Source organism: Podarcis tiliguerta, assembly GCF_965153285.1.
Source record: "Podarcis tiliguerta genome assembly, chromosome: 10".
Lineage (NCBI taxonomy): Eukaryota > Metazoa > Chordata > Lepidosauria > Squamata > Lacertidae > Podarcis > Podarcis tiliguerta.
Window position 1 is genome coordinate 34,611,035 of NC_139543.1, and position 15,670 is coordinate 34,626,704.

General features: G+C 38.7%; 1 protein-coding gene across 1 annotated transcript in view; it reads left to right on the forward strand.

Annotated features, from left to right (window-relative positions):
- OTOGL (otogelin like) overlaps positions 1 to 15,379 on the forward strand; it is an 83,131-nt gene extending 67,752 nt beyond the window's left edge. Inside the window, exons 46-58 of the mRNA XM_083401215.1 lie at positions 35 to 139; positions 354 to 461; positions 1,670 to 1,771; positions 1,955 to 2,059; positions 2,159 to 2,199; positions 4,151 to 4,214; positions 4,922 to 5,100; positions 6,696 to 6,800; positions 8,484 to 8,603; positions 9,652 to 9,697; positions 12,158 to 12,229; positions 13,218 to 13,297; positions 14,661 to 15,379. Coding sequence (XP_083257341.1) covers positions 35 to 139; positions 354 to 461; positions 1,670 to 1,771; positions 1,955 to 2,059; positions 2,159 to 2,199; positions 4,151 to 4,214; positions 4,922 to 5,100; positions 6,696 to 6,800; positions 8,484 to 8,603; positions 9,652 to 9,697; positions 12,158 to 12,229; positions 13,218 to 13,297; positions 14,661 to 14,861 — 1,328 coding nt within the window. The 3' untranslated portion in view covers positions 14,862 to 15,379. The remainder of the gene's footprint in view (positions 1 to 34; positions 140 to 353; positions 462 to 1,669; positions 1,772 to 1,954; positions 2,060 to 2,158; positions 2,200 to 4,150; positions 4,215 to 4,921; positions 5,101 to 6,695; positions 6,801 to 8,483; positions 8,604 to 9,651; positions 9,698 to 12,157; positions 12,230 to 13,217; positions 13,298 to 14,660) is intronic.
- The last annotated feature ends 291 nt before the right edge of the window (positions 15,380 to 15,670 follow it).

Genomic DNA, 15,670 nt, shown 5'->3' on the forward strand with positions numbered 1-15,670 from the left:
CTGAATGGGCCAGTCTTTATTTTTTTATATTCAGAATGCAACATGACTCTATGTGATCCTCTTACTCCAACTTGCAGAAGTGTTGAGAAATTGGTAGTGGTATACGATCCCTTGTCATGCTGCCCTCAGTACCGATGTGGTAAGTTCATTTAATTAATGTTCATTTATTTTTATTTTATTGTATGCATATCCTGCTTTTCTTTCATCTTGGAACACAAGTTGGTATACATGTGGTCAGATTGAAAAATTACATCAAGAGATTGGTCATCTATGTATGTGTAGCTCTTCTGACAATTTAAAAATAACAGGTTTTTACTAGAGAAACTGTTTTGTGCTGTTGTTTTTTAATTCAGAATGTGATCCATCAGCATGCCCCAATGCTTCCCGTCCAGAATGCAGAGAAGACCAATTTCTTGTTGAGGCAAAACAGGAGGATCCTTGCTGTTTTTCTTATTTGTGTGGTAAGGAAGCTTTCCCATGCTGGTAAGTCCATGAGTAAGCAGGGGATTCCAGAATATCTACAACTGAAAACGTAAGAGCCCTGCTAGATCAGGCTAATGGCTTATCTAATACAGCACTGTCTTCCCACCATTTTGTGTCATCAGAAGATGCAGGATATTATGAGAGTGGGAGGAAGATGTCACCCTATCAACTTCTCCACAGTGTTACAATGCATAATTTGTGCATCTCTATCATGTCCTCCCTTATTTGCCGTTTTCTCAAGCTAAAGAGCCCCAAACACTGCAACTGTTGCTCACTAAAATAGTTTTGGCTGCTTCTTTATTATTTTAGGTGTTCTTTCTTGCAAATATAGAGTTTGGTTTTTCAATTTAGTTACATAAGTTGCCTGTTTTTAAAAGTAAGATGTAAGCGCAGTCAATTTTAATGGCTGGTTTTCTCCTGAAGGTACAAAAATTGCATTATTAGAGACTGATTGGATCCTAACTTTAATTTAGGGAAGCATATTTAAATGTGCATGCACCATTCCCAGTATATATATATATATATATGAATATATGAATGAAGTAGCTATTGTCCCCAAATTTTAAAAATGCATAGTATGAATTAGCTCTAAAAAGAAGCTAATCTGGAGCAACTTTGTACAACTGCATAACTGCATAGAATTATTTGGACTTGATTCTCAGAGTAATTTTATTTATATATGGAGTAATTGAATTTGCCCTAATATAGCACTTCAGATAGCGGGAGATGAGAACTTAGCTGAAGGCATCTAGGCTTCAGCTGAGACTTTTCAAGGCTATGCCATTTTTGAGATAGTTATGTATTCCAAAGTGTTTCAACTGAAAAAGAAACTTCAGGAAAAAGAGGAACACAAATCTAAATAAAATAAATGTATAAAAGTTATTTTATACATTTGTATGTCAGTGTAGATTTGAGGTACCTGCAAAATTCATCTGATTTCTCTCAGCTGTACATTGACTGCTTCTAGGAATTAAGTACAGATTTGGTGAAATCTACCAGAACGAAGAGTGACCCAATGCTACAGTTCGCCTCAGTATCAAGTTAGCATTAGATCTCTACAATACTACAGCTGTATAAATTTTAACCTACTATTAGGTATTCTTCATTGTCTCCCAGCACTTTTTAATGGCAATAAAGCAGCTTCATATATGTTTTAACTGGACGTTTGATTTATTTTCTCCTGCAGTTTGTGAATCCTGCATTGAACCTATTCCGTTATGCCATGAAGGGGAAATTCTCACTGTAGATCTTAGCTCCACACATTATTGTTGCCCTCGTTACCACTGTGGTAAGGTCTGCTTTGTTAATATATATTGGGTTAATATGACTGCTTCTATTACCATTCAATTACTACTGCAGTTACCAGGCAGTGGTATCAGTATGGTACCTGGCAACTCTTTATTTGTTGAGGTTTTACTAATGCTAATCTTTTTTCTTTTTCTTTTTAATTGCATCACTTCTCTTCCTGCAGTCTGTGATGAGAATCACTGTCACTTACCTCTTCTGAACTGTTCTGCTGATATGAAGCTGGTGAAGAAGAGAATAGCTGGGCAGTGCTGTCCAGACTGGAATTGTGGTATCTGCGTTTTATTTTTATCAATAATTATTTGAATAAGCAACGTATGGCCACTTTCCCCACTGACTGATCCTTCTATTTCTGTCCTTCTCTCCTCAGAATGTGACTGTGAAAGTGCTACTATCCCATCTTGTAAAGTGGTAAGACATGTTTGTCCTGGAGGCAGTTTAGTAACATATATAACGTTTCAGCTTTTTAGCGGAGAACAGCAATATCTCAAGGATGATATCAGCTCTTTAGCTTCTTCCATAAAGCAAAACATGGTCACGCATCTTTCAAGCACGGCTATTTCTCATTAATCTAGTTTAAAAAATAAATAAATCAACACTTGAGCCACAAAGTGTTAATTATTTGTTCCGAGTCATTACCTTTATAAATGAGCAAAGGTCAATGGATATGAACGTATTATTATGAATGCATAGTTGGTATTTGGGGCTGGGGTATGTTTGTTTTACTGTTTTTATTCTGGTTTGTTAGTCACCTTGAGTCTCTTTGGAGAAATAGATGGGGTGGGAAAAATTAAAATAAATAAAATTAAATTTGAAGATTCTTACTTTGAGGCCTTTTTTTTTTTTTGTCTGTTCAACTATCATATTAGGGGAGGTGGGTGGTGCTGTGGTCTAAATCACTGAGCCTAGGGCTTGCCGATCAGAAGGTCAGTGGTTCGAATCCCCGCAATGGGGTGAGCTCCCGTTGCTCGGTCCCTGCTCCTGACAACCTAGCAGTTCGAAAGCATGTCAAAGTGCAAGTAGATAAATAGGTACCACTCTGGCGGAAAGGTAAACAGCGTTTCCGTGCGCTGCTCTGGTTCGCCAGAAGCAGCTTAGTCATGCTGGCCACATGACCCGGAAGCTGTCTGTGGACAAATGCCGGCTCCCTCGGCCTATAGAGTGCTGCAACCCAGGGTCATCCGCGACTGGACCTAATGGTCAGGGGTACCTTTACCTTTACTATCATATTCTGTTCTAACACCTGTTCTATATCTATTCTGCCATCATCAGTCATAGGTATGCAGAAACTATATAAGATATGTGAAGGATAAGATTGTGCCTAAGTCTGTGTATGACTTAGTTGGATATCGCCCTATTATTTTAAATATTATCCTGTTTCAGTTTGCCAACACACATTGAAATGTACGAGCCTCTTTATTATCTGCAAGAATGTAGACTTGTTCTGAAACATATATACACTTTAAATTATGTCGACTTTTGTAATATGTGAGCTTTCAAACAAACTGCTTTCCTTCCATTTTTCTAGCTTTGCTTAAACAAATATTTCCCGTGACCTGGAAAATGTCTAATTGAAAATCCCTATCTATCACAGTGTGATAAAACGTTGATTTGTCTGTTATACCCTTCTTAAATAATATAAAGAGTGTGGTGCATACTTCAGTGTGGTAGATGCTGTATCATGTGCCTAATATTGCTGTTAATTCTAAAATCATGACAGTATGAGGAAAACAAAGAAGTGACCTTATTAAAAATATACAGTGGTACCTCAGGTTACCAACTTAATTCCTTCTACAAGTCCGTTCTTAACCCAAAACGTTCTTAACCTGAGGCACCCATTCCTTACATAGGACTCCCGCAGCCCCAGAAGTGGATTGTGTTCGTATCCTGGGGCAAAGTTTGCAACCTGGAACACCTACTTCCAGGTTTGTGGAGTTTGTAACCCAAAGTGTTCGTAAGTAGGACGATTCGTAACCCGAGGTACCACTGTATATTCTGTAGTGTTTTTTAAAAAGGGTCTATGGGGCTGTGATGAGGGAGCAGGGAGGGCATTGCTGAGCATTTGCCAAGGCCTGCTCCACCTCAAGGAAACCTGCAACGTTCTAAAAAAGTCACTTTTCACCTGCCTTCTCTGAGTATATAAACAGTGAGAGGAAAGCGCAGCAGCCTGCAAGTACTTTGCCCTCTTCTGCTTGTTTTTTCCCCCCCTGAGGAATAAAGAAATCCTCTTGCTTTTGTTAACATGCGCTGTAACTGTGCCAGTTTGTTTATCAGAAGTTAGTTTTCTCGGTCTCATAGATGAAAATGCATGTGCATATATTTGGACACACGTGACACTGCAACATCATTTTTCATATCACAGGGAGAAGTTCAGAGAATAGATGGCAACATTTCTAGCACATGTGGCTGCTCGCAGTACACCTGTGGTATGTTGTGTGTGTGTGTGTGTGTGTGTGTGTGTGTGTGTGTGTATACACAATATTATCAAGATCCAATATTGTCAATATCTGTTTTTAATAGATACATACATATGTTTGGCAGCAAACCCCAGAAATCTTCTACTCTTAAAATTCTCACTGAATTCTTGGCATGCAATTAAATCGAGAAAGGGGCTACCTGATGGAATAGAAATATTTCATACTCACTAGCTTTATATCAGCCATGTTTCTCAAGGCTATTACATCATACATTGTTGATATGGCAAGATAAATCCTGTTCTTTTTATACCTGACTTTGAACCAAAAAATAAAATATAAATTTAATTAATTGATATAAACTTAATTAAAATTAGATACAAAGCTACTTCTGTATAATGTGAAAAGCATAATTGGATAAGCATTGAAGGCCTATCTTTTACTGAAAGCAGAGACATTCTGGATTTGTAAGTAAAATCGTGATCTGAATTTATTTCCCTCATAACTACAAACATTCCAGGGGATTTAGCAATGATAGACTTGATAGAATACCAGGATTATGTGGGGGTTTTTTTGTTGTGTGTGCACATATAGAAATACATAAATTTTCTGTGTCAGATAGAGGCTCCAATGCTTCTTAAAGGTAGAAGATTTCTACAGGTTTATCACTTCTTGTACATTCAACATTTTTAACACAACTATTTCATTTTTTACATTAGAAAAGGATAATGTCTGTGTATTCCAAGAAGTCACCATATTGAGCCCTGGTCAGTCCATGATTCAATATTTGGATGAAGATCATTGTTACATAGCAAGATGTTCACAGGAAAAAGATCCTAGCACAGGATTTCATGCCATGGATCTGATCGTAGTTAACTGTTCCCAAAAATGTGAAGCTGTAAGTATTGCTAAAATGTAAGGGTGAAGTCATTTGTGAATATAATCTATAAGGATGTAGTTGTTCTTTAAATTTACTCCAAAAAATTGTAGTCAGTGTCATGTACAGATGTTTTAAGTTTTGCTTCAACAATATATTAATTTTTGCTTGAAAAACTTTGAACTAATTCAGGCTTCCTCAAACTCGGCCATCCAGATGTTTTTGGCCTACAGCTCCCATGATTCCTAGCTAGCAGGACCAGTGGTCAGGGATGCTGGGAACTGTAGTCTCAAAACAACTGGAGGGCTGAGTTTGAGGAAGCCTAAACAAATTAGTTGGATTCAATGCTTCCATTCCTCTGATGGAAGTTCCTCCACTTAGTGAAATGAAATATCTGGGTCCAGTACATTGACTGGGAAAGACTTGTCTGAAGAGATCCACTGCTAGATGGACCAATGCTCTGACTGCATTCACAACAGCTTCTTTTGTTCCTTTGGTGAGATATTGCCATGGGTGTAGTTAGCTGCTCTGGCACCCAGAGTGGCGGGGGTGGGGCGATCTGCCCATGGGGTACCGCGATGATCTGCGCATGGGGGCGCTGCGGCAATCCTCCCAGGGGGCGGCACAGCAAGGTGAGCTGCCCACGTAGTCCGCCTGGCGGACGCAAGCCCCACGCTGCCGTTTTGGGAAGCGCGGGGCCCCAAGCCACCACGTCATTCCTAGGAGAGACACATGGCTTGGACGCACTGCAGGCCAGGCCCGCAATAAGTGCTGACCCCACAATGTGCGATTTAGTCACCCCACCCAAGGATGACACCTGAGGTGGACCGCACCACCTGTACCCCTCTTCCTATGTCCCTGGATATTGCTGTAGTCTAAACCACTGAGCCTCTTGAGCTTGCCGATCAGAAGGTTGGCAGTTTGAATCCTCGCAATGGTGTGAGCTCCCGTTGCTCTGTCCCAGCTCCTGCCAACCTAGTAGTTTGAAAGCACGTCAGTGCAAGTAGATAAATCGGTACCGTTGTGATGGGAAGGTAGACGGCATTTCTGTGCACTCTGGTTTCCATCATTGTGTTCTGTTGTGCCAGAAGTGGTTTAGTCATGCTGGCCACATGACCCGGAAAGCTGTCCCTCAGCCTGAAAGCAAGATGAGTGCCACAACTCCATAGTTGCCCTTGACTGGGCTTAACCACCCAGGGTTTTTTTTTTTACTTGCCATTGAGCAGGATAGTTTTAGGTCTGCATGATGAGACCACTGGGATAAATCCTTTTTCTTTCTGTTTTTCTGGAACAGCGGCACCCTTTCTGCACCTCTCTCCTTATTTACTTATCTTAGGCAGAGGCCTCCTAGACTGTGGATAGTGAAGCAAAATCAGATTTAGTGTGTGAATTGCATGAGAAAGCTTTTCCTCTCAATTGGTGGCAATAGTTACAAGGTGGCAACCTGTTCACAGCAATAACATGGGAACAAAGAAATGCACAGAAAACCATAATATCAACATTTTGCTATCACAACACATTAAATCCATGACATGGTTGTAGTTATTAGTATGTATTTGAAAATAATGCTTTAAATATTATCCTTTTAAAACACAAAATATCTATCTTTTTAACAGCACCAAGTATATGTCCCATCTCCTAGTCAACACGCTTGTTGTGGGTCCTGCATAAATGTGTCCTGTATTTTCTATTCTGGCAATGGAACCTCAGTCATTTATGAAGTAAGTCCTCCGGAAAAGCTGAAAAAAATAGACTACGTTATCAGAATTCAGACTATGTTGTCTTTAATTTATAAAAATTATTAAATCTTATAGAAGTTGTTCCACATATTCCTACTCTTGATTCAAACTTTCTTTGGTTGGAAGCCACCTTGAATATTTGGTGCATTGTGTCCATGTGGGCATCATCACAAGCCAGATAATAGGTCTGCCACCTGCACAAACTCTTGAATAAGTCAAGTGATATCTAGGCACATTTGATCCAAAACACTATACTGTAAATAATTGAAAATCTAATATGTAGGACCTGAACACAATTCAACAGCAGCAGCTCTTTCAGACCTCTTGGTACCAAATTCTTGTTCTAAAATTATGGTCCAGATCTTTATGGGATTTTTCATCCCACAACACTGCCTCCCTTCTTATTTCACACGAGGTAAAAAACAGCATAAACCTTGGATGTTTTCAGGCAACCTGTATTTTCAACAAAATATGGATTTTTAACTTACTCCTGTATTTGCCTTGGTTGTTTGTGTGAGTTACGTTGTAATGGCCATCGCTACAAACAATTAAAAAATCTGACCAAAAAACCCAAACAAACCTGTAAGAGGCCAGAAAGAAGCCATCTCCTCTCAGTTGTACATCCTGCTTTGTAAGTCAGTTTAAACCTGAGTTTCCCCATTTAGATGTCACAGGAAATTAACATGCCATGTATACAAACAGAGGGGCAGGGCAAGGAGGGAGTGGATGGGCATACCATTCACAGACCAACCCTGTTATTATGTGAACTGAGCCAACAATTAAGAATATTGGATGCAAACCACAGCATGATGTCATAATTTGAAGTGGATGTGCAAACTATGTTGCATCTTAACTGTGATTGAGTACAGTCATACCTTGGATCTCAAATGCCTTGGCTCCCGAACAAATCAACTCCGGAACGATCGAAACCCAGAAGTGAGTGTTCCGATTTTCGAATGATTTTTGGAAGCCAGATGTCCAGCGCAGCTTCTGTGGCTTCCAATTGGCTGCAGGACGCTCTTGCAGCCAATTGGAAGCTGTGCCTTGGTTTTCGAATGGTTCTGGGAGTCGAATAGACTCCCAGAATGCATTCTGATTGAGAACCAAGGTACCACTGTGTTGCACTGGAACTGAGTAAATCACGGTTAAAGCCGCCTCTACGCCTGCAGCATAGCAAGGTAAGAAGCAAGAGTTCTGCTAAGTTGTTATATATGCACTCTCAAGGCAGGGCTTTATAAGCTCAGTTATGACTCTACTCCAGGCATAGGCAAACTCCGTCTCTCCAGATATTTGGGACTACAATTCCCATCATCCCTAGCTAACAGGACCAGTGGTCAGGGATGGTGGGAATTGTAGTCCCAAACATCTGGAGGACCGGAGTTTGCCTATGTCTGCTCTACTCTGTGCCTGGGAATCCCCAAGTGGTGTGAAGGCAACAAACAATGGTGAGTGCTAACAGGAGCTACCCCTCTTGGAAACTCTGGCCTTTGAGAAACAAGAAAGTGTCGTTATTGCAGTGAAGATGGTTAATATGGTGTTCTCAGAAAACATTGATTGTGGTCAGTTCCATAGCCATTAAACCCTAATGTCAAGTAAATGTTCCTGTGGTCTTTTAATCTGTTCTTTTTTCTCCAGAAGAATAACCTTTGATCTCTTACTTTATAGGAAGGAAGCACATGGCACTCAAACTGCACTAAATATGAATGCACAAAGACTGCTGGTGGTGCAATAGTGCTTGGCTCCAGTGTGGTTTGCCCACCCTTTAATGAGACTGAGTGCACAAAGGTTTGTAATCCTATACATATTGTATACAAATGAAGAAATATATGAAATAACATTTTTCTCGAGCATGCAATCCGCTTGTAACTGTTTAATATAGAGAAAATGTCTACATTTCAGTGTTTTCATGAATCTGTTTTTCTGAATTACACCATACGGCAAATAATATCTTAATTACATAAAGTCTTATTTACATAAATGAAAATGTCATTATCTGTCCATGAGTCCATGAGCTTTCTGGTGCAAATGTGGGTGGTTCTGCATGAATGCGTGTGGATCTGCTTCTTTCATTGAAATGAATACATCAAAACTGATTCTAATCAGTGGATTAGAATAAACGTGGCTAATGCAAAAGCTCACGGTTTTCAGATTTTGTGACTCGCAGTGTGTCTGCTCAGAAGAAAACCCAATTGAGTTAATTGGGACTCACTGTATTTTTTGCTCTATAAGACTCACTTTTTCCCTCCTAAAAAGTAAGGGGAAAGTTGCGCAGCGAATGCAGGCTGCACAGCTATCACAGAAGCCAGAACAGCAAAAGGGATTGCTGCTTTCACTGTGCAGCGATCCCTCTTGCTGTTCTGGCTTCTGAGATCCAGAATATATTTTTTCTTGTTTGCCTCCTCCAAAAACTAGGTGCGTCTTGTGGTCTGGTGCGTCTTATAGAGCGAAAAATACGGTACTCCAAGATGAATGTGATAAGGATTGCATGTTAAGGATTCTTAACATGAAAGTTATACTGGAGTGCCAAAGGTAGAGCTGCCATAGGCCCAGAATTTCCCAGACATAGCTGGGATTTGCCCGCCAAATATTGCATCTGGGCGGAATTTCCAAAAATTGGAAAAAATGTTCGGGAAAACCCAGCTGTATGGCAACCCATGTCAGAAGTGTAGATTTTGTGGCAAATTTCCTATATAAAAAATAGCTCAAAAACTTTTTGAAATATGACAACCCTACCAAAGATTAGTCGTCCCTGGTTTACAAGAGTCATTCAGACTTATCAAGATGTTCCTTTGGGCACAGTCTGTTTTGAAATATTCTTTTTTTATTTTCCCAGAATGGAGGCACTATAGAGACATATAATGATGGCTGCTGCAGGACGTGTAAGTGGAACAAAAGCTGCATTCAATGCTAGTTGTATGCTAGTTTGGCTTCGGTTTTGGATAGCTGTGTATGTTTTTCACTCCTTTTAAGCGGGACATGTGGAAATAAAAAGCATGCCATCCCAAATCATGTAATGTATGTGTAGTCTTAACAAATGTCATTGACAAGCCTTGCTTTATATGGCTGCTCACATGGTGATTTTGGTTGTGTTTTTTTTGGTTAAACTTTTTTTCTTCTGGAGTATAACCAAATCTCGCCAAATACAGCAGGGGGTGAAACTAAAAGCTACTTTGTATTTTTAATAAATGAGGTTATATATATATATAGCTATAGCTATAGATATTTGCCTAGATTGTTCCAGAACAATTCATGCTCACATGTTTGAAATAAAAGTTCAAAAAAAAAAAAAAAGAGAGAGAGAGAGAGAGAGAGAATTGATTTATAACTTAGTGTGATGGTCGTTTTAGGTTCTCCTGTTATGTGTTCTCTAGGAATAAATGTTTTTCATCTTCAGTCCAAGTCCATATATAACAAGATATTTAAGTGAGAAAAATTATGCATAAAGAATTTTTAAAAAGAGACAATTTCCCTTGTAAGAAGTTATGTATCAAATTGTAATGCGCAAATGTGAAGCCATTTGCACAAAATATTGTATGGCATATTCCAATTTCAGTATCAGAAAGGTCTCTCTGACATGAATTAGCACATCTGGATAGCGAAGGACATTGTACACTTGGATTCTCTTTTGACAGTTCCCCCTAGGCTTATTTTGCAGTGACCTAAACATTTCAGAACTTTGATAGCCAGTGGGAACTTAGCAGTGCAATATGACTTTTCACAGGCCTCATTCACATACCACATTAAACCATAGTTCAGAAGCAAACAATGTTTAATGTGAATATGAAGAATATGAACTGTACCCGTATGAGGAATTGTAGATATTTTAACTAAGAAGGAAGAACAAACTTTCAACACCTGCATGGGCTCTAGTAAGAACAGAATTGGGGGGATCACGAACAACTCTAAGCAAAGCACTAAAGAAATACAAAGCAAGCTACACAGATTGGTGGTTCTTAACATCTTTACGAAGGGAAAGATGTTTGTTCTTTATATTCCTTGGGAAATCTTTCATGCTGCAGTTCACTAAAGCAGACTGAAATGTAGTCAGCCCAACAGGAGATGCATTTGATGATCTCCTAGAAAACCTGCCTCTAACAATTTGCCAAATGTCTTGGGAACTTCTGTTCCATGCAGCTGCCTTTTTGTTTCTTTAGGATGTAGAAAGCACTTCTTGCTTGTGCCTGGAGCCCCCCCCCCTTTTCCTTTGCATATAGGCCACACCCACACTTCTTTTCATTTGAAAACATAATACTGCCTGAAGGCATGTATCTGAAAACATGTGTTCAGGGCATGGGCCAAGGTATGGGCCTTGCATATATAATGACTAAAGCCCTAGATATGGCTTTGGCTAAAGAGATCACTATTTTGAGTGATAGACATGAACGGCCTGCACCTGGCCACCACCTTAAATAAGCTAGGCATGGGCTGATCGCAGCCCCTCTGATTGGCTAAGTGGGCACTGCCCACCTTTACCTAGGAGCCCGATGTGGCTGGAGGTGCCAGGTGACCATCACCTTCCCTAGCCGTGTCAGAAGATAGTGGCTTCCTCATTCACACCATGTGGCAATGGCCGCCCACCTGGAGTTCCAGGTGAGCGAATATTTTGAGTGACAGACATTAGGAAAAATATTAAGGAGAATAATTCTGCTATGTAGATAACCAACGCCCATTAAGCTCTCGATGAAGCCACATCTTTCTCCTTCTCCATTCACTATATGAAGCAGACGAGTTCAGTGTACATGGCTCAATGTATCTTCAGGGTATTATGAAAATTCCGTAGCTTTTGCAGAATTCCATTGTCTTAGGAAAGGCATTGTTATACTTCAGAACCATTGGCTGAAATGGCTTCTAAGAACAAAAAATGCAACAAAATTAAATGCTATTTTACATGCTAATAGAGAATGTTTATATATATATATATATAAAACTAAAAGCATGTGCTTTCTTTGGTAAAGCAGTTTAAAAGTCAGCTCCAAGTATAGCTTGCAGCTCCTTGGGTTTTAATGGGAACCAATAATCTTCATTTTAACAGGAGAATGATTAAATGCATGCTAAGTGAGTTCATATATTTAATTCTTACCTTGCCAGAGTCATAAGATGCCCCCTAGAATAATTATTTTTAAATCTCTTGTGTGAACATTGTAGTTTTGTTACCCAGGCAAGTCTTAAAGCACAGGTTGTCAATAATTGAGAAAAATAGGAAGACCCTTTTCCTATTTTTCAAAAAGAAAAAAAAAAGAGAAATTACAGTTGGCAGTGTAAGAATTAATACAATGTTATTCTTGTAAAAATATGTTTTTATATTACAAAAAAACTTATGTTCCCAATAATTCTGCCAGGTTCTGGATGGGGTGTATTACCCTTTGCCATTAGCCCCGTAGTCTCTACTGATAGTATTAATTGTGAACCAGGTATTACTATTTTTAATAATGTATTTTGTTTCCTTTAAAAATTGTTAAAATGTTAATATTCTTTATAGAGATGTTGTCGATATGCTTCTGTGACTCAGTGTTTCCAGTATTTATTAGATGACATTACACACCTTACTTAGTTCATTGCTTATCGCTTTGCAGAATCAGAATATTTGGGCCATTTGTTTTAAAGAGAAAATTGCTGAGGCTTTTTCTTTCCTAACTAAAGAGCCACCTTGCAGTGATGGCTGTAACAGTGCTGTGCTAGGAAACAATTAAGTTGTGACTGAGGGAAAGATGGTGCCCTTATTTGTGTTGTGAGTTTGCGTTGCGAGGTAGTGGATGCGGGGGCATTTGTGATATAGACACATGCATCTATTGGCCTAGCATTTCACAAAAAGAGGTGTATCATAGAACTGTCTTTTAACATTGAAATAATGCTTCAATTCCCATGGCTGATGGAAGCTCCATGATTGTATTGGCACTGCTGTGTAGATTTCACATTTTTATCCTTGAATCCTCTCAACATATGCAGTGAACATGGGGGTGTTAAAAATGGATTAAAAACCTATTTGGAACAATTTGTGACATATATCATGCTTCATCTCTTCCACACAAAATGGATTCTATCACGAATGTTCCTGCATCACAAACTAATACTGAAGAATTTACTCTTAAGTTAACCCTTAACAAATGCTCATTAAAAGGCCATTGTCCATAGAACCATGAGATAGATTTTAGAAATTCAATATGGCTCCTGAGTTCTCACTTTTGAAACCAGTCCTAGAATCACCTAATGAGAGGCTCCCAGAACTTCTGGACTGATATCTAAGCATAAGGTTGGCAGGTTGGTGGGAAGGGTGAACTGCTCTGGAGCATGTTCAAAAGCCTCTTTGAATCATGGCCTAATGAATGTTATTTTGAAAATTATATTCCTGGTTTAGCAAGTATATATGAGTAAATGGCAGGTTATTTTATTTTCCATTAGGCAAACGAGATGAAAAGATTTGCCAAAAAGTGACCGTCAGAACAACTATAAGGAAACATGACTGCATAAGTCGGAGCCCTGTAAGTATAAGTGCCTAAAAGGGGGTATTTGGTTGTTGTATAGGGTGTATATAGGTATAGGGTGATATATAAATAATAATAATAATAAAGGTTACTTCCTTCCAGTCAGTGTGGGTAATAAACCAACCATTAAAACACTCAAGGGTAGTGTGCAAAATAAAGACACACCCACACCTACAGACCAAAATAGGACCCACAACTGCCCTGACATCTGGAAAATATCTCACCCCGGCAATGTCCTCCTACTCATATATGTATTTACAGTTTAATTGCCTCTTCCCTGAGAGAAATGCTGAGCTCTTCTGTTCAGACTCCAGATAAACTGTACACAACGTAATTGCTGACACCAGGCAAAAGCACTGACGTCTATCATTAAATGTCCTCCTACTCTAAACGAAGTGTGCCAATATATAACAGAGCACATAATGTGCTTTAAAAACAAACACCCCCCTTTGTCTTCTCACAACAGGTATGCCTTTGATGTCATACAGAATAAAATCTCTTTAAGAGATCAAGATATAATACCTCTGTTTTGTGAGCTACCAGATAAAAGATAATATATTTCCATGTAAGTATATACAATAAATCATTTACTATAATGTCTCACAAAACAGAGGTATTATATCTTCCCACCCTTAAGGGGCGGATTTCATTTCTATATGTATATATTAATTACAATGTTTTTGAAGTATAGTTGATATACCGTGGTTATAGAGGTACATTTGCAGTTGCAGCTTAACCAATACAAAGGGTAGGATTGGGCTGAATTCATTTTTCAAGTTACATGAGTTAATTTTTACAGATAAATGAAGCTATTGGAGCAGGGTGCATATTTTTATGGCAAATTTGGCATGTGAGGCGAGTTTTTTAAGCTCTTCTTTCTTCCGCATCTTCCGGGAATGGATGCATCTCCATGGTTGGCTTGAACAAATGCTTTAGATAAATGTTCTGGGAGGTGAATGGAGACAATACCCGGTCAGGTTGCTGAGCAGAGACCTGCTGGGCACAAATCACCTTCTCTTTCTCTCTCATTTGTGTTTGCCTTAGATTGGAGGCACAACAGATGTTTGCTTGAGGGCACATGTGTACTTGTAAGGAGTTGGACTCTGAGCCTCTTACGCTTTAGTTGAGGGATCTATTCCAACTCTACAATTCTGTGATTCTATCTTTCCTGTGAAGTGAGAGGTGGGGAGTGTAACTTCCCCATTCAGCTCTGAAAACAGCCTGTAGCAACCAGGGCTAACTAGTTACCTACAAATAATGTTATCTTTATGGGAAGCAGCCCTGTGAAGTCATTAGATGAGGTGTGCACAAAGCATGAAGTAACGGATGATCTCTTGCTTCTTTATGTCTCTCTTAACAGATTAATGTGGCTTCTTGTGATGGAAAATGTCCATCTGCCACAATTTTTAATATCAACATTAATAGCCATTTAAGATTCTGTAAATGCTGTCGTGAAAACGGAGTGCAGAATCTCACCGTGCCACTCTACTGCTCAGGAAATGGCACTGAAATCTTGTATGTCATCCAGGAGCCCACAGACTGTTCATGCCAGTGGAATTAAGATTGTCTGGAATCTTACGGAAGACCATAACCAAACAGGCTATTGTATGTTTATTATTGTATTCAGATTTAATAAATATCTTATTAATATATACACATATTTTTCATGTTTCATAAATATATTAAAATTGATAGTATTCAGTGTTTTAATGCTACAGCAAAATTGTACATGTTAACATATATGCAAGAATTAGTTCATTTTAGTCATCGACTTAACTTCATTTAGATGTGTGAATTAATCAGTTCATGATAAACAATGTTAATCATAAACACGTCCCTAATGATAACTGGAAACATTTTGTAGCTTATTGGCATGTCTATTGGTATCACTCATTTATACTTACAATTATTGTAAACGTTACACTGTGCAGTAAAATGTTTGCAATAAATTACTGGCAAACTGGTATTCCTTGTTTCAGTTGTGTCTTTCTGTTTGTTTTCTATCTTCCAGCACACTTTACATTTTTTGTGTTCCTTTTGAACATCCCCAGAATCTTGTGGCTACTGTTAAAGTGTATCTGAAAACTACTAACTGCTGACATGATTTGATATTTACGGGGTTTAAAAAAGAGCTACAGGTGGTTGTGATATGTCCCTTGGATTAAAAGGTGATACAAAACACATGTATACTTCTGTTAAAGAAGAAAATGCACCTTTACTTTGGGAGGACTGCTATTATTATTTAAACAATTTAAAGATATTATATTACTATTTTGATGAAAATATTTGATAACTTTTTGTTATAAATATATGTGATTGTTCTGCAATAAAGACTACAGCTTTGGAATAACCTGTATATTGCCTGATACT